This window comes from Acanthopagrus latus, chromosome 19, assembly GCF_904848185.1.
Source record: "Acanthopagrus latus isolate v.2019 chromosome 19, fAcaLat1.1, whole genome shotgun sequence".
Taxonomy (NCBI): domain Eukaryota; kingdom Metazoa; phylum Chordata; class Actinopteri; order Spariformes; family Sparidae; genus Acanthopagrus; species Acanthopagrus latus.
This window is the reverse complement of record NC_051057.1, coordinates 9581611-9600987: the sequence shown is the minus strand read 5'-3', so window position 1 is coordinate 9600987 and position 19377 is coordinate 9581611. Positions and strand designations below refer to the sequence as shown.

The following is a 19377-nucleotide window of genomic DNA, read 5'->3' as shown; positions in this document are numbered from 1 at the left end:
AAAACCATAGGAATGCTTACACCTGGCATAGATCTGACAAGAAGTGCTGAATCTCCTGCAATAATTACAGTATATCACTATGGTTACTCGGTCACACTCGCACACAAACGCAAAGCACGTCTTATCCCAGTAATCAAGTGTTCTTCAAGTCAAAGGAACAATGGCGAGCTGCTGCAGGTTTTGTGCTTTTGATGCCTTTTTAGTCTTTTGTGTTGGATTAGTTTTGTGGTTGCAGCCTTCCTATAGTTCTTTATGACTCGGGATGGTGAAAGACAATTTCTTTAAATGACATATGCATAATTAACAAATAATGGAAATCAAACTATTAGGAGGACATTTAGTTGAAGAAAAAAAAATACACTTTGGTTTAGTTGAATCCATTTGGGTTAAACCCAGTTCTGGGGAGCACAGACAAAGCTGTGTGTGTGTTTTTCATCAAGAAAATGAAAGTTAAAGACCCAGTCTATACTTGATGTGGAGCCCCATCCACTCCCAGCCATCAGAGTCCAAACGGCCTTCATGTGGAGACAGCTGTGTACACGCTGCTACATGAAATGTAAGGCTTTGGGACTGAATGTTTATGAGGAAAACGGTGCTGTACAACAATTACAGATCATGACTTTCAAATATGATGTATTTTATTTCTGGTGTTTCAGATGTACCTTGATACAACTGAGCATATTGCTCACAAGGGAAACCCACACCCATACTAAATAATAATAATCAAACCTAAAATACAACAGGGTGAATAAAGTGCACATTGTAACCATTTCAGTACAATTTTATTGCAGTACAGACTTTGCAGGAACTACTACTCACCATATCTACTTCTGAAAAGAAGTGATGCATAGCTAACAAGCTAATATGGATGGCTCAGTAACGAGCAGGCAGTGTTAGAATACAAGATCAAACCGGAGGGAATTTGGTCTAAAACTGATCAGGTTTGTTCAGTATTGTTGACGTGGTTGAGTTCAATGTATGTTTAAAAACATAAACATGGTCCTCCAACATGGATGCAGCAAGATATGTTAGATCACCTGAAAATCACAATTCACGAGGCCTCCGTAAATTAAATCCTATGAGAATTTTCCTCCTTTCCCTGCTCCAGTAGTGAACCTGGTTGCTCCGGCGACAGCTTCTGATTGGATCACAGGAACGCCATGGTCAATCTCATACTGCATGGCCTGGACAGAGGACAAACAGGTAAGGTAATTAAAAATAACCCTAACCCCTAACCCTAACCCTATTTTGCATAACAGAATGTTTTAACACAATAAACTCAACCAGGCAATTTGGGAAGACTAATTTGCCAGCTTCCTTCCTCAGTATCTGACGTTTCCCTGAATCTTGAACAAATGTATGGACTTCTCTAGGTTTGAACATTGTTGAGAATATTTGGGATACTGCAAGTACACAACCCAACAACGTTAATTGCCATTTTAAAAGGAAATTGTTACATTTTATTCCTTGAAGTGCTTCACAACCACTTCGAGTCAGGACTCCCTGAGCAAAAATCAGCACTCGAACTTTTAGTTCACAACATCCTGAAAGTTTAAAAAGAGGGCTTTGTGTATGTGTCTAATCAGAACTTATGTGCGCTTTGGCTCTCACAAACACACTTGATAAAAAATATTATAAGGCAAATAATTGTTTTTGTTATTAACAGTTACCAAATTAGAAAATAACTGAAGAAACAGTTTGGGAAACCAACACAGTGTACCAGATATGTAAAACGATCTCTGATGCAATACACTGCATTATGACAGGGATTTGTTTCAGTAAATTAGCGAAAGGTCTAACCTGTAACTCTGCCATTCTGTTGTACGTATATGACATATGAATCTGAGATAGTGGCGTCATAGATCAGGTATGATGACATAATTCCTACATGAGGTGTACCTGTGTGAAGGAGAGAGCGTCATAGCAGCTGTACATGGCTGAGGAGCGGTCGGCCCGCAGACACTGCTGAGGGAAGGCGCTGATCTGCTCTGCTAACTCCAGAGCAGCCTGTAAAGCTGTGATAGCAACATGAAGTCAGTCCAACACAGTCACATACATGAACAAATAAATATATACAGGTGGATAACCCCCTCTCTTATAACAAAATCCAGAACCACCAGTCCCTTTGTGCTGCTTTGTCCCTCTGAGCTTTTACCCGTGCCACTCCACATCAAAGCACTGGACCACATCCAGATCAGTCCTATGGAAAAAACTACGCCGCATGATGCCATACTTTGATGCACTACGTGTGTGTTGGGGAGCTGCTACTTCTTCGCATCCCTCTGATGTTAAACCCACGCTAAGTGATCATCTCTCCGAGAGGCCAATTAGGCTGAGGCTCGACTGTGGGAAGAAGAACTTCCTAAAAGAATTAAGCTAATCTTCTTTTAACGTCCAAGGAGGGAGGGGAGGGAATGTGAGAATCGCACATGGAAAGGCTTTATTGGGATTTAAGGATACGGGAGTGCTCATGCATTAATATAATAGAGGAAATGCCATATTGAAATGCGTGCATAGCTTAATCCTCAGACTGCTGCTTGAATGCGTAAGGAGAGTACAGTGCTAATGCTGAGCTATGGCTTCAGCGTGGTGTTGGAGCCAAATAAAGAGAACAGATTCACTGGAACAAATTGAGATTATATATGATTTTTGTCTGATCTTACCTATAAGACAATAAAAACTGTTTCCTGAGAGAAACTGGGTCACAGGCCTGTTTCTCTGTGGTATACACACGAATTGTCCTCACGGTGAATAATGATTTCTACTTCCCACCCCAACAGACGGAGGACCTCCAGTCTCCTCCGTATCTGCTCTTCACATCTTGAACATTTGCCATCGAATGTCCTATAATAAAATCTACAATCCACTGTCAACATACCACTAACATCTTGTATGGTGCACTGGACTGACAATCCTTACATTTTCAAGTGTCTCAAATAACTTATAACTCTAGTCTGGATAAACGTAATTCAGCCTGTCTTTCCATTTAGGAAAACAAATGTGTCTGTAACATTAAATACCACAAGTTTCTCAATGTACAGTGGCAGGGTTAAAACACTTCTACGCCAGTTTCAGACCAAATCTTAATGAGTCAAAGTTGCTTCTGATCTGGAAACACCTGATCAAGGATGAAGTAAAACAAACCCTAAAAAAGCATGACACTTTCTGATCCTTGATAATATGAGTCCTATCTAATGTATGACACAGCCCTGATGAACACATAATCAAAACTAACTCCAATACCTTGGCCATCAGGAACAACTCTGTTAGCCAGTCCGTAGGCAAGAGCCTCCTGTGCTCCGACAGGTCGTCCAGTCAGAATTAGGTCGAGGGCTCGTGACAGACCAATGAGACGCGGGAGTCGCACTGTGCCTCCGTCAATCAGGGGGACACCTGAAAGAAAGATGCTCCGTGTAAAACATGTTTCTGTGCCACAAGGAGTACCAAAGGAGATTTCTGCTTAGCACTGCACTATTTGTTTATTTGACAGGGTCTGAGCTGGACAAGAGTTAGCTATAAACTGATTTTTAGCTGTAGCCCCTGAGAAAACATGTTTACAAGACAAGAAAATATTTCATGCTACATCTCAGACCACTGCATTTATACTTGTTCACATCAAAAGTCTCATACAGAGCCTTTTCATTGTTATTTAAATAGTCAATCAGTATTTTATCATTTTCAGCAAGAAATACATAGTCAAATATTCTCCTGTTAAAACTAATTACTTTTAATTGTTTTACATTATTGTAATGTACAATTGAATAGCAATTGAGGATGTCACCTTGGGCTCTAGAAAACTTAGACGGACAACTTTCCTTGATTTTGACATATCTTATTTCACAGTTCCTGCTCCACAATGAAAAGAGCAGGTGAAAAGTGAAAAGTTTATCCAGAATACGGGTGGCCGTTTTTAGACAAAAATCAGGATCACTTAATTGCTAAAGGTGAAAGGAAATGTAGGCCAGTGTGTCACTAAATTGAGTTCAGGACACTTCAGCTATGTGAAAACAGTTGAAGAAACACTGAGAAATACATAACATGCTGCACGCTTTATTCTAGGCTGAGGGGAACAAAGTTTTGAACAATTTCACTCGTCAACTGTAACTGTTTTTCTTCTGTCAGTACGTGAAAACGAAAATTCCTCCGTACTCTCAGTCTCGCTGGACCCATTTGCATTACTGAGTCTACCACAGAGAACGAAGGATGGGAGAGAAGCGAGGGACAGAAACAAGAGGAGAGAGAGAGCATACTGCAAGGTACAGTAAGCTTCTGGCATCTGTCCTAATTTCTAAAGAGCACCAGCTGGAACTGGCATACTTTCTACCGTTCAGCGCTCCCAAGTTCCACGCCACAATCCCGACTCCCTAATTCCTCCAAGTCGCTGATTCTATTTGACCGCCCCTTATTGAGAGCACATGTGTCGGACATGTTTTCATAACCCCAAATCATCATGGTAGCTTTCAGGGTTTTTTTTCTCTCTTCTCTCATTCTGTAGGAAGCCATGGAAATACTGTGATTCTATTCATTCCCTGCAAGCTACTCTACTTTGTCCATGTCATTGAAATGAATTAAATTGGAATACATGGAATACCAGCGTTAATACATGTGCGACCAATCCAGGGGCCTGGTTTGGGTTCAGGCAGTCAGCACATATGGCACTTTGACAGACAGAAGACTGTGATTAAGTGGGGGAGGAGGGTGTTACACTGTCCGCAAATACTAGATTTCACTCAAATTTTCAGTCATCCCCCTTTTACAGGAATGTATTCTACTGAAACGTGAATTATAGAGCACACTGGCAGAGCCGATGAAATGCCTGAATTCCCTTTTGCTGGAGTTTAATCATAAGAATAGCACAGATCCTTGCAGGGCAGGTGTGTGTGAGGTTCAAGGTCTTTTCAATATTGACTGAGACAACAACCAAGTGTGTTTCAGCCAAGGTTTTACTCTGTAGAGCTTTGTCCTAAAAAACACATGTAGTTACACACACTTACATTTCACAAGGGCATTCCTATACAAGAAAGTCTGCACAGTTGAAACACACACACATTGTGTGTAGTACCCTAATGTTATTGTCCTTTTAGCTAAAAGTAATGTCTCCCAATTGTATCCATTACATTTAATGAACACATGTATCCATTACCTTTAGCTAACAATTTGTCCATTACTTTAAGCGAACAATCTTTTTAAGTTTATCTTACTGTTAAGCCTTCTCTGCTCTTTAAAGCTAATCCATGTTCTACAGCTGACTATTTCATAAGTTCTTTGTTTCTTTGTGTGTTTTTGTATTTGTTTATCAAATCTGTTGAGCTACTCCTAGTGTAGGAGCACCCTCTGGGGTACACGTAGCTCTAGTGAGGAATCACTGCACAAGTCCTCTGTGACAGAAAGTTGGTTTGTGCAAAAAGCTTCTTTAGATTGTGTATAACACCACCACCCCCTCCTACTGCAGGAAAAGAAAGAAGAATAAAAAAGGAATGACAGAAAGAGACAGGAGACTTGCTAGAAAACAGTAAACAGCACACTGAGGTGTAATGAGGCCGAGAAGACAGAGCCTGGCTCTTGATAGATAAAGAGGCAGGTTGACCTCCAGTCTGTCTGTCTTTGGTGCTGCTGTTGGCACCATCGCTATCAGCAACCGGAAGGATCTCCCCTCTTATCCACAGCACTCGTCTCCTGCACCTCCAACCCTCACCCTCCTTTCTCTGTCAGATAGTCCCGTCTCTGATGTGTCCTGTTTGAGGGAATTTACACAGACCTGTGCTTTGTCCCACATGAATGGGCGCTGGGAGGTTGGGAGCATGCACCTCCTTGAAGTAGTTTAACACAAAAGGTATGCTTGGCTTGAAAGAAGATGGCAAGAGAGGGCAGAGAGGTGGTTTTGATCCCCTATTCCAAATTTCATAGAAGAAAATGTTAGGAAGTGATCCTGATAGGAGATAGTCAGTATCCGCAAAACAAAAGTGGGGATTTGTCATTGTTGGCCTTTAATAATGAGCTAAACATTTGCACAGGAGCCCTGTGTGTTCTTGTTCAAAGCAGATAAGCCCATTGTCAAGACTGTGGCTTGTTATTAACAAGGCTGAACATGAGTCAGCAAAGCCTATTGTTTAATAACTAGATCATTAGATTGTTCTCTTCCTGCATCACAGGACCATCACAGCTTATCTGACTGGCATGTAGGAGAAGTCTGGAGGAGAGTACAAACATTGTATTTTATCTCCTTGCTACAGTGTTTGGTATAATGTGTCAGCCTCTGATAACAGCACAATTGAGCTCTTCCCGAATCCAATTTGAGTCATCGCAAAAAGTTGCATTTTTAGTCCTCTTCAGAATTTGGGGTTTTTTGAATCCTCAATGAGGACTCATTTGCTAAAACAGACCATTAAAGTGTTCCATCACATTTTTCAGCACAATACATTTTTGATACTTGAACAATTTATAAGAAATTCTTATATAGTCATATTTATTTATGATATGAAGTTTATAACTGCTCTAACTTGTATCGATTAATGATACAGGTGTTTTTTTAGATGGTCTGAAAGGAGAGCTGACTACAATGCACAGTGGCTTTTTAAAATCCTTTTGAAAACCTGAACTATGGCATTGCTAGGGCCAAATCGATGTCCGTGTGGATAAGATGGCAGGAAGCAATACTTGGGGTGGCCTTGAGCCAGTGGTGTTAGTTCAGTGTAAATAGCAAAGCATATGTGATAACAAGTCTTGGTTGCAGCAGTATCTTGGGAGTTCTGTAAAATGGGCTATCAACTCCCCACCAGCTAAAAGACTTCTGACCTGTAGCTAACCCCCTCACTGACCTCTCAACACACTGTGAACTTGGTACCAATATCAGATACAAAATTGCTGACTTTTTCTGTTTTGGTTGCCAAGTACAACATGAGGAGACCACACTCCATGGGACATCGCATCCACCATCTACAGCTTCTAATAACCTGTGAACAGAGTGTGAAACACGACACACTGAAGTGTTCTGGTTTGCTGCTGGTACTGCTGGTATCCTCACCACATCAAAGCAAGACCCACTACAATAGCCTCCCATGAGGGTAATGCGATTAAGTTTGATGTGGATTAACGATTTCCGGACAACTCCAGACTAAATGGACAGAGGGAAAAGAGCAGGCCTTCAATTGGAGGCTCACTTTGAAATACCCGCTAGGAATGAAGGGAAGTAGCTCCCATTGGGCTGAGTCAAAGATGAGTGCCACACAGTTAACATGATTTCATGTATTTAACCCACTGAGTTAATGCCAGGGCTGTGTATTCTTTAGTTTGCAGGGAACCCTTATGTGAGACCACCAAGGCAGCAACGAAGGCCTTAAACCATGAAACTGGCAGAGGACGTGTAGCACCTCGTAAGAAGGGCAGCATCACGTCAAAGTTTAAACATGATTACATCCAAATCTGCTCCAAAGTCACTACATTTAAGGCAGTTTTAGGCAGCGTGAGTTGTAACATGACATTATTTGTGAGAGCCTACATTTTGCCATCATTTAATGTTCTTAAAATCCTCTCCGTACTCCACTGCTGTGTCCATTCACTCTGGAAAAGAAACCTAAAGTTTCAAAAGCTATGCCGTTTTGAGGCGAGATGATGTAACCCCTGGACTATGTCACTCAGTTTCAAACTCACTGAGCGGGTGTTTTAATTGGCCCATGTTATGTCAGCTTTGGCCTGAGGTTTGACTTCATTTCAACATGTGGCTTCTTCTTCTTCTCTAGCCCTCTTCATCTGTCCCTTGTCCAGGTATGAGACAGGACTTAAAACTGAGCGGAAAAAAGAGGGAGGAGACAAGGACATGACTGATTTGTGTGTGTGCATCTGAAGGGTCTCTATTTCAAAACGGGAAAATCAGAGGAGTACTATCGTAGCAATCCTGAACAACCTCCATGCTTGCCTGATTTAGCCTCACCATTTAAAGAAAAATCCTTGAATGAAGAATTACTGGAGTATTTTAAGTTTCCTTTTCCGGTGCCAACTTCTTTTTCTGCTGTGTGATGTTCCTCTGGTTTAAGAAACCAAAATAACATCAGGGAATTAGGTAAGCACGGTGGTTTTTCATTCAGGTCTCTGAAAATTCAACGAGGAATAGACACTAATACCAGACCCCTGTGACGCAACCATCTCCTCCTTCTCATTTCCTCCTCTGCGGGGCAGAGGGGCCCCAGACAGGAAGCCGCAGGTTCGGCAGCCAATCACGTGCCAGAAAGCTGTCAGATCCTTATGGTTGCCATTGGCCCACATCAGAGCAGTGCAGTGAGCCTCTGAGGGTTTTTGGACTCCAAAGCCACCAGGGATTCCCTTCGGCTGCTGCCATCTGTGCCCAACCCCAAAACGGTTACAGAATTCAACCATTAAAAGGAAATAATGGGTAAGAAACACAGGATCTTTAAATAAACTGGGCATCCCACAAAGCAGTGCAGCGATTGATGTAAATGGGCAAGGAAGTTTCAATTGTTTAATGTTGGGGAAATAAAGTTTAAATGCATACTGCTGTGTCTTTTCCACTGTGAAGAAGTCTATCTTTTTTTTTTTTCATAAACTTAAGGACTTGTGTGAAATGTCTCATTGTGAAATGTAGCCCAATCAAATCGTGTTATTGTTTCCTCACCCACCCCAGGATTTTAAGTACAATCACTTCAGGCTTGAAAGTGTCAAGATGCTGGTTGTGCAGCATTCAACTATGCAGAGCATGGGTACAAAATTGCTAAAAACCAGGAGTCAAAGTAATAATCACTCTGCTACATCTGAATGAAAAACCACAGTGGCTTCAACTAAGCTGGGGGAAACGACGCAAATGTGTTGACAAACAAGCTTTGAAGATATGTGGCAATCAAGAGCCAGAGAATTAATTACTGGGAGGAAATGTGCAACTTAATGTGTTGAAACCGCAGCAATGCTCATTTCTACCTCCCAAACATAGTTTTGAGCTGATGGAAGAGGTCTGAGTGCAGGCGTTGGATTAATTTCATCCCTGATGGGACACGCAGAGCTCAGACTGAGATTTTAGAATCTGTTAAAAAGAGTCTGTCAGTTTTTGTCGCAGATGCACAGATCATAACCAAAGCAAAAGAACTTATAGCCAAGGCATTCTGCATCTTCTCCTGTGTGTCCTCTAATCTGAACTTCTATCTTGGTCTGCAACAGTGCTTGGATAGTCAGTGCATGTCATGTTGCATCCATACAAATGGCAGGACAAGATGACTAATCTTACTGATGCCAGTTTTCAGTACTTGATGTATTTCGATATTTCACACATCATTTGTTAAGTAGTAGTGAAGTTCAACAGCTGTCCCTGGTGATTAACTTCAGGCTTGCTCCCCGTTTTCCCATTAATATAGAACATTAAATTGTGGCAGTTTTTAAATAATATTATTTATTATGGTTAGTTATTGTATAAATCATTCAAAAGTAGTTCAACATTGGAAATAATGGTGGTAGATGGACTCCTAAGTACCTCTGCAGGGACTGGAGCAAGGCCTGGCACTGAAGACTTGCCACCAGACAGTGTGGGAGGACGGACAGTCGGACAGACAGAACGATGACGGCACTGCCAGGATGCTCTCCTGTTAAATTACAGGCCTGAGATGATAAGCCCTGCATGTTTACACTCTGCCAGTAAATTATAGTACAACAGTTGTATTTATAAACACTATGGTCGTATTTTAAACCCTCTAGCAGCATGGCTAAAGCAATGACAGCTATATGAGAGATGCTGCAATGGTCCGACATGAGACACTTCTCATAAAGCCAACCATGACCTGCTGGGATCAGGATTAGCTTAAAGTGTTTACAACACAAGATCCAAAGTACTACTTGTTCTTTTAAAACTATAGCCAAGTCAGCGGGCAAACTGTGCCAGTAGGCTACAAGACGCCAAAAAAGGAAAATGTTGTTTATGAGGAAATTGTGTGACATAAATAATATGTAAGCCCTGTTTGGCCCCGCAGTGGAAACCTGGCAGTCGGTGGCTTCCTCTCCTACTTATCAAGACTGCCCAGCAGACTCTGGCTGTGATGCCAGAAGGTCACAGTCACTGGTGTTATCGTACCGTGACTCCGTCCTCACAAAACAAGAGAAGGCTGGGGTGATAACAGAGGACAGAGTAACAAAGTTGAAAAATAGAAACAGCGTAGACTTCCTGGCATTAGGAGACAGATGATGTATGCTCGGATTCAAAGAAAAACAATGATACTTCCACTGACAGGCAGAAGGAGAGTAAGAGGGAAGAGAGATGGTCTGCTGGTTCCTCTATAGCGTGAACGCTAACAGCAGAATGTTTCCCATTACAACTACCGGCAGTGTTCACAGTGGCAGAACTAAAAGATAAAGGGCATCCCCATCAGCATTGCTAGTATTTGACTGAAATTATACTAGTAACAGGGACCGGTTTTCATTTCAGTGGGGGCTGTACATGTAATAATACTACTAGCACAAGCAGAGAGAAGTTTTCTCAGTAGTTATAGGAGCAGAGTATTAATACTACAACTGCTGCAATATTACTACTGTAACAACTAGTGACATTTAGTCACAGCAGTAGTTGTGAATTAGTGGTGTTTTGTTGTCATGTTAGTACTCTAGAATAGCTGTCATAGTGTCAATACCATCAGTTGGAGAAACTTGAAGGAATAATACTGGCTGATATTAAAGTTTCACTAACAACACTAGCACTGCTGCAGCAGTTAGGAGCAGGCAAGAGAAAGTTTAACCAAAGCGAAATTGTGATCAGTTGGTCCGTGTTTCCATCTCCTTCATCACTCTGTTGTCCTCAAAAGGTACAGTTCACCCCGAAAATTAAAAACAGGTAGTGTGTTTTTCCTCTTACCTGAAGTGCTTTATATGCATTTGGATGGCTTTGCATCAGCACTGAGCTGGCTAACATTGGAGGTGTGGAGGAAAGCCCTTAATGTTAATGTTAATAGCTCCAACATAAAAACTGCTTATGTGGCACAATGAGCCAAGTGCTATCTATGTTCCATGATATACAAGAGATGGCAGACACCTCTATGGCCTCTATCACCAAAAACTTCACGCTAATACCCAAACCACCTAGATGGATAAAAAGTACAGGTAAGAGGAAAAATATGTAACCCCCAGTGTCTCAGTGAACCACCTTGAATACATTTTAAATGCTTTGGGCAGCAATGGCACTACTAGCATCTTTAAACAAAGAATTAGTAGAACAGTCCTAGGACCACTGTTAGTATAAGTACAGCGCAACATAGTGCAGCACTGAATAAAGACAGCGGTAGCATGAGGTGTCAGACTTACCAAACCTGCGACAGAACACCCCCATGACGGCGCTCTCCTCCACCACTCTCAGATCTGCCAGCAGAGCCAGCTCTAGCCCTCCAGCCACGGCAAAGCCACTGACTGCGGCTATCAGCGGCTTTGACAGCTGCAAACGGGATGGACCCTGGAGGAAACGGCCAGATCACTAAATCAAAACACACACACTCTATACAAACAGAGCTGTATAACTTAAAACCGTGTAAACACAGAAGGGATACACACTGTTAAAAAGGCAGCACCACCGCTTCCTGTAGAATACATCCACAGCATATTTGAAGCATGTCCATGTGAATGTATATTTTCACGATGCATGTCAAGCTTTTTTTTGTTTGCCTCTTTGATTTTCATGGTTTAAAAGTTTTCCAGATTTTATTTCCCGATGTCTTTCTCAAACTAGTCAAACGAAAGAGTAACAAATGATCCAAGTTCTGGCTGTCGCTGAACAAATGAAGCACTGTGCGTATTCTGTAAGAGATGCAGTGCTATAATTTTCTGCACAGGAGGTCCACTCAATCATAAAGACTCGACATGCAAACCAAACAGCTTTCATGCAGGCTGCAGTTTTTATGGCTTACAGTACTTCATTTGTGATATGATCCTTATTCTTTGTCAAGCAAATGCAGTGTGCCAGTGGATTTTCTGCACACAGCATGTGCTTGTTATGAACAACACACAGCTGCAGTTCCCTGATTCAATATCAGTTCCTAAACCCAAATCTTTACCGCTACCTGTCGTCCCAAATCAGTGCAGCCCACATCTTCTACTTTATATTTTTGTGGGAACCTTTAGCCCTCTATTAAGATCATGACAAAATATAGATATAACCCTCACCAGTGCGCGCACACACACACACACACACACACACACCCAGTCAAATGAGTGCTCACCATCGGACCGGGACCCTTGGTGACATCTTGCTCCAATTTGAGGGAGGCTGTGTGATTGGCCAGCTCCTTCAGATCATAACCAGCACAGAAATTCCCTCCTGGAGGAGACCACAAAATTACAAAGTATGGCAGCTGGAAAGTCAGAGAGGAAGGGAAAATGATGAGGATGAAAAAAACAACAAGTTGAGCTGGAGTCCGAGGGCTGCAATTTGGATAGCAGCTTGCTTTGGGCTGGCTGGCACACAAATGCTTCTCTTCCCTAAAGAGCCCAAATCCAATACATAGTCACAGATCATGAATGTGCGCAAACACACGCACGCACAGACAAATGCACGTACACAATATCCTCATTAATGGAAGACTAACATACTTCAACCACAGCCCCTTCCGTTGGATTCATGTGGTAATTACAACATTACCCAAGAGGCCTACAAACACTATGTCACAGGCTCAGCCCGGGACTCATAAAATCCTCCTCTCTCCTTAATGTAACTGTAATGAAAATGATTATAACAAACATATGTGCCAGCAACACCCATCAACTGGGAGCTTTGATTACAGCTGTGGGTCAGCGCAGGGCAATTATAGAAAAACAGTGCGTCATGCTGTTTATGGGAGCAGCGATGTGACGGAGCTCCCTAAACCCCTTTGTCCTTGTAGGAGAAAAGGAGCAGAAGCTACGTAGAGCTGTTCCATTCATGGTGGATGGTACTGCATTATTCAGACTCTTCGAGGAGGTTTGTTAGTGAAATGAGAGGTAAAACAGACCGACAGATACTCTATTTACTTATCATTTGAGTGATGAACACAAAGACATAAACTCTTTGGAGTTTAAAAGTGCAGTGCAGTTACATCAGAGATGTTGCAATGAAAGAGCAATGATTGGGAGACTAAGCTGAAGCATTAAAAAGTAATTTAAGCCTAATTATTCAAATAAAACACGTTTTCTTGGTCAGCTGACTAGAACAATTGTCCTATAGGTTGCTTGATAAAGTGGAGGAGCGCATCTTGAAATGGGGGTAGAATCATTCGTACACTTTGGTCATTTAATGGCCTTCCGGCTCATAAACATAGCATTTAACTAAAAAACATGACTGAGGGATATATTTTGATAGAATACTGTACCTATATACAGGCAAGGTTGTAAACTCAAGTACTCTGTGCATCACTCTCTATTTTTTATTTTATAAAATGTATTTTCTTAGCTTAGTTTTTGTCTATGGTTGTGCTGTGTCTTCCTTTCATTCCATTTTGTTGTATGCATACTTGCTTCATTTTTCTGATGGATATGTTTGTATCTTTAAATCTTCGGGAAAAACTAATAAACTCTTAATCATAAAAGAAAAACATGTTTTCCATGCTAAACACACAACAAATTGTTTTCATAGGGACTTCTATAGAAAGATCATGATGCGATCAAAAGTATGTTCACAGTCTTGTCTGCCCTCCACCAGGTCACAAGATGTATCTCAGGTTTCAAAATGTCCGCAGGCCTTTTTTCATTATAGACATTCTGACGAATCACAGAAGGAAGAGCACAGGTGTACAGCATTAAATTAACTAGAAACCATCTTAAAATGGGATCACACCGGCCATGACAATCAACATGGTCACATTCTGATCCATGACTACTCAGTACTGATCACTACAATAATACAGTACTCAGTGATCGTTGCACTGACCTCGCCAAACTTCGAACTGCGTCTTCATTTGAACTCAACTGCAATCCTGTGGAGTTTCATGACTGCATCTTGCCTGGTTGTGTTGCGGTGACAATCAGTGTCCACAGACAGACAGCCCTATAAACACCTGGGAAAATACACACAATCCCTTCTGCTACTATTGCAGTTGTCTCCAGGAGCACATTTTGCTATGATGACACAAACACACACAGACTCACAAACTGAAAACATTACCAGCCTACGCTGTCGTGGCTGGTAATTATGGCTGAATTCCATTCAGCTGCGCTCAGTTTCAGTGCTGACTCATTGTCACACTGTTGTGACTTAGTGGGACACTTGAAAATAACAAAAGGATTTAATGTTACAAACCTGATTGACAGTAATTGACCCCCAAAATAAGTTGAAATTCTGTGTGAAACATAAAAAAAAAGAAAACATGATAATTTGATAATCCTTTTTCACTTATGCTGTGGTTAACACAGCACCAAGATGATGCCTTTAATACTCTACCTAATTACATTCATATTTTTAAAATATACGCTTATTCTTAAATAAAGACTGCTTAAAAAACACACTTTGCGGGTTCCGCTTAGCAGGCGTCCCGTGCACAGAGGCTTTGTCCTCGCTGCAGCGGCCCCGGGTTCGAGTTTGCTGCGTGTCACTCCCGCTCTCAAAGAGGTTCATCAAACACTTTGTGTAAAGATATTAGTACATGGCCACGGGACCACAAACAGTTTGTTTGCAAATGATTGCAATCTGTTTCCATTTATGTTGTGGAATCAGGGTTGTATTAGTAAAAACATGTGCTTTTCTTACTATGACAAGTCAAAATGTCTCCTGTGAAAAAGGCCTATGCTCCTCGGAACAAACACCGGTTTGGTGGAGAAAAACTTGATTGGAACTTGAAAGAATGAGGCACAGAGACTTGACCTCATTCTTTCAGATGAGTTGCTGCAGCTGAATTTTGCTAATGTAAAACCAAATCAAAACCAATTTCGGGGCTGAACAATGTGTTTTTATGGGACTAGTGAGGCTTTACCGACATTAAAAGTGGCTTCATCTCAGTTCAGCTGAACATGTGCCTGTAGTGACACAGCTGGGCTGACATCTAGATTGTACCTGACCGCAAACGCCCACAGAAATCCGAATCCCAAACTCTCTAAATATGTGCCAGCATACTCAAAACCTGCAGAAAGCAATTACTCTTAATTTCACAAGTTAAAAAAAACATGTCGACACTGAAAAACGAGAGCTGAGAGAGTGATCGTGTCAGCGCTAATATGAACAAAATGGATTCCTTATGTTTTCAGAAACACTACATCCAAATCAGAACCTCCCTGCTTGTCATCTCATAACACAGACAGACTGCTAATCACCAGTGAAGGTCAGTCTTCTTGTTACAGTGGAGCAGCGCTACAGGACGACCTGCTGACAGGAATGTGTGGTGGGACGATTAAAAGCGCATTAAAGACATTGTGGAAATCACAGAAGAGCAGCTTTAGCTGGAACGACCTACTGTGCTAACCCATTTAACACGAGCTAATCACTCTCTTAACACATACACGCACAGTTTTCTGTTCACAGCTGAGACTAGTAGCACTCAGCAGTCGTCATCTGGAGAGGCTCCAACCTCTGAAGTACCAAACAAAGTATATACTTGTGTCTCTTGAGGCCACAGTGCACTTTCTGCTGCAGACAGGTTGATCCAGGTTGAAGACATTATTTCCACTGAGGGAAGGAGTTCATTCAGTGTGTCTGATGATTATTTTTAGAGTTATTAGGAGCCATGGCATGATTCTGGCTTTGGGCGGCTGACACAGTGCAGGCCACCTCACAGGTGTGTGCGTGTGTTTTTTCTGTGTGTGCACTAGTCTGGTCACCTCGGCATGTCGGCAAGATCTAAAGACTTTGTGGAGCAAAGGCTGGAAAAAAAAAGATGGAAAAGAAGAAGTTGATGGAGATGTAGTGCTGAGGACAGAGGAGAGGAAGAGGTGGAAGGCTGATGAAGGATGAAAAACAAATGTTTATAACTGCAATATTCAACTTCTGTGATGTAATTTTTTTCAACTAATACAAAAAATAATAACAACGGGCTATAGACTCTGCTGTCTTATCAAACCATGAAGATAGGAAGTTGTAAAATACACTCAGACATACGATATACTTTAATGTCCCCATGGGGAGATGTGTCTTGGACTCGGCATGCTCAAATAAACTAAAATTTCAGTTAAAGTGCTGGACAATCTAACTAGCCATTACAATGCCTCCAATGCCCTGATGATTCTCTTTAAAGGAACAGTCTGACATTTTGGAAAATGTGTTTGTTCCCTTTCTTGCCAAGAGATAGATAGAAAAGATCAATACTCATCTTTCTAAAGTCCAAAGGAAATGAGATGCTACAAAATCAGCATAAATTAAATGATCAAAATGTGTGTAGCATGAATGAACAACTTTAATTTCATTGTGCAACCCTGTGACGAATAATTACAAATAAATTATCTCGAAGGTTTGATGTTAAATGTGTCGTGTTCACTATATCAACTTAATATACATTTTAGCTAATGCATCATTATGTTATGATTAACTGTTTAACTACAAGCATATTTATGTATAAATGTGTTTGTTTTAAGCTTTGGTTTTTGTACAGATTAAACTGATTAAACTACCTTTGTACAAAGCAAGTATAGCTGTTGCACCCTGTTTTCAATCTTTGGGGTAAGCTACGTTAACTGGCTGCTGGCCTTAATTACAAATACACCACACACACATAAGAATGGTGTTACACCTCTCATCTTAATCTGCAAGAAAGTATAATTCCCATAAATTCAAACCTTTCTTTTGAAGCCAAACTTTTAGAAAATGAGGGAAGGAGACAAAAAAAACATCTACAAGTATTAAGACAGGCTGAGACTCTGCGATATGTCTGTAAGAATCTACCTGAATCAATGAGCAAGAAACTTCTCTTACCTTTCCCATGCAGGACAGCCACATTCAAGTCTGGGTCACTGTCGAAGGCCTCCAGCTCCTCGAGCAGACGCCTCGCCGTCTCCTGGTTCACCGCATTACGCACCTCAGGGCGGTTTATCCCCACGGTAACCACGCACCCCCTGCGCTCCGTGACCACAGTCTGTCCCGCAACTAATGACAGAGAATGATAAAGATGCACAGACAGAAACCAATATGGACCACAACACTTAGAGGGAGGCCAACTCACAGACATTAAGTTTAAGCCCCACAGTAGGAGGGATGGAGGTGGAATGTAAATCGTTTTATGTGGACAGACTTGATAACAGAAACAGCGACAGACGGTGAAACAATGAAAGAGATGGTCTGGGCTGAGGTGAGGTTCTTGGCTTATACTCTGTCTCACTCAGTGTGTGTTTAAAAGGCAGTGTGTGCCAGTGATTGTGGCTTGAGGTTGCAGCAAGCAGTTGACCTGACATTGTTGGGGTCATCCCAGGGAATCCAGCTGTCAACCGCAGCCAGAGGCAACTGCATCCAAGAGAGAACAGCAGGGAAGCAAAGCCACTGGATGCATTAACCTCTCTCACACAAGCTATTCTAAGGAGAAGAGACTGCTAAACAAAACCCGGTGAAGTGAAGCTAAAGGCAATTTGTCTCAGGCAGCCATTTCTACTCTGCTACACCACAAACAAATTATCACACAGCGCAGTGTGTGCAAGGGAGTGGAACCACGGTTTAACTACCTGTGTGTAGCGCTGGGATTTCATTTTACCACACAGTTACATTTTAGGACTTATTATTGTGAGCAACATGCAGCGAGCCAGCAGGGCATATTGAACATTAGGATCACATTTTAGTGCCGTAATTGTTTTGGATGGGGGATTCATTTCATTATAATGCACCAACCCATTTCTAAAGTGCAAAAGCAATTAAGAATAGCTCTAAAATTATTAGTCAATTAAAAATGTCATTATCATTTTCGAGTATGTCATTTCTTAAGCAAAAAAGCTATTAAAAAAAGCTGCTTTAACAAAAAACTAAAAGTACAAGTGGGACTTACTTTAAAAGGGAAACTGTATAGTTTGAGAGGAAATTCAAACTCAACAAACTCAACATTTTAATATTCATAATATTAATGAAGCAAAAACATAAATTCAGAAATATGTATTGGTTTCCATAAATGAGTAAACAAGCTGTGCTCGGAGAAAAACAAACAACATAAAACAGTATGAAATTGCGTTGTCCATAAAGGTTGGTTCATTTTTTCACTTATAAAAACAAGTTTGTTTATTGAGTTTGTCATGGGCTGAAAAGAAAAATCAGTCAGTCAATGACGATCTTTCTCTTCTGATTAAGATGTCCTCCCATAAACTACATAGTGAACCTTTAACTGAATGCCGTTTAGGTTTTCACACTTTCGAGGCCTTTGTATTGCGCTTGCTGGCTCACTGAGTCTGATTCCTCCAATGTTGCACAATGAAGTGTGTTAACCGGTTTTTCTGGAGCCAAAGAATGGCTTTATACCATTTTCTATCTCACATATGCCAAAGTACTCACTTATCCCAACCCTGTGAATACAATTATGATTTGTTTTTGTTGTGGAAATGTCTTGTCTTTTGTCTGAAACACTAATGTGAAAGGCTGCAACTACCGATTACTTTTTATCATTTATTCTAATGAAAGTGAAAGAACTGACACCTTCAAATAGCCTAACCCACAGTCCAAACCCAAAGACTCTTTATCAGCTATCATATATGGCAAGGAATGTGTGCAAATGGCGCATTTAATGGAACTGAGCCCTTATTTAATCCGATTTATTAAACCTGAGCTTGTTCCTTTATGACTCTGCAACATGCAAGCTGTTTGAAAAAGGTTTATCAATCACATAGTAATTTAAGCAAGTGTTAAATAATACGTGTGTTTAACTACACAATCGTAGAATATTTATTGGCTTTTCTAGTGAGCTTTGCCTCTTTTTTGGGTCGTGTGTTGGCTCTTAAATGACTGTACTGATGCCTGTCAGGTGTGTCGTGTCTGTGCTGACATGGCGGCCTCTGCTGCCGCCAACAGTCATGATTGAGTCACTGCAGGTTTCCACACATACCTCGTCCTGCGTTTTCACCTCCCGCTGTGGTGCTGTAGGACTTTGCTGTCGGAAAACTCGCTTTTAATGACCGTCCAAATGTTTTACTTTGATAGGAAACCCATAAAACCGGTGCCAACGTCGGGAAACGTCTCAGCGCCATTGCTTACTGTCACTCATGAAAAACCTAGAAGCTCAATATCACTACACACTCCCGACAAAATAAGTGAATTCGCATTTAAAGCGATATTTCAACGTCTTAAATCAAAAACCCCTCAATATAGAAGGTGATGTACGTACTATGCTATGCTAGCTAACGCTGAGCTAACTTCAACACGACTTTTATATGAAGGTACAACGTCTTTATCCTTCCCTAAGAAACAACAACACGACACAAGGTTCTGAGGCCCGTTGGTGCATTGCAGTGGTAAAAACTGCCGCCGTCCACCAG

General features: G+C 41.3%; 1 protein-coding gene across 2 annotated transcripts; it reads right to left on the bottom strand.

The window, feature by feature from the left end:
- Positions 1-763: 763 nt before the first annotated feature.
- zgc:101569 (uncharacterized protein LOC449822 homolog) lies at positions 764-19329 on the bottom strand. 2 transcript variants are annotated; one of them, XM_037080140.1, is made up of 7 exons: positions 18948-19315; positions 16847-17017; positions 12198-12295; positions 11290-11434; positions 3244-3393; positions 1900-2015; positions 764-1184 (listed from the first exon to the last, which is right to left on the bottom strand). In XM_037080140.1, exons 1-7 carry the CDS (start codon positions 19087-19089, stop codon positions 1077-1079), a joined length of 930 nt encoding a protein of 309 aa, XP_036936035.1. In that variant the 5' UTR covers positions 19090-19315; the 3' UTR covers positions 764-1076. The 2 variants fall into 2 exon arrangements, with proteins under 2 accessions (XP_036936035.1, XP_036936036.1); XM_037080141.1 differs by lacking the exons at positions 764-1184; positions 1900-2015; positions 3244-3393 and adding exons at positions 8062-8335; positions 9476-9584 and having other exon boundaries at positions 18948-19329.
- Between the last annotated feature and the right edge of the window lie 48 nt (positions 19330-19377).

Bases quoted from the DNA above. Each gene is read 5' to 3' on its own strand.
- zgc:101569 (XM_037080140.1), bottom strand. From the start codon at position 19,089: ATGGCGCTGAGACGTTTCCCGACGTTGGCACCGGTTTTATGGGTTTCC. The intron at 3,394-11,289 runs GTAAGTCTGACA...TCTTTCTTTCAG, and splicing joins GGTGTTCTGTCGCAGGTTTG to GTGTCCCCCTGATTGACGGA. The intron at 2,016-3,243 runs GTATTGGAGTTA...TTGCTATCACAG, and splicing joins AGTTGTTCCTGATGGCCAAG to CTTTACAGGCTGCTCTGGAG.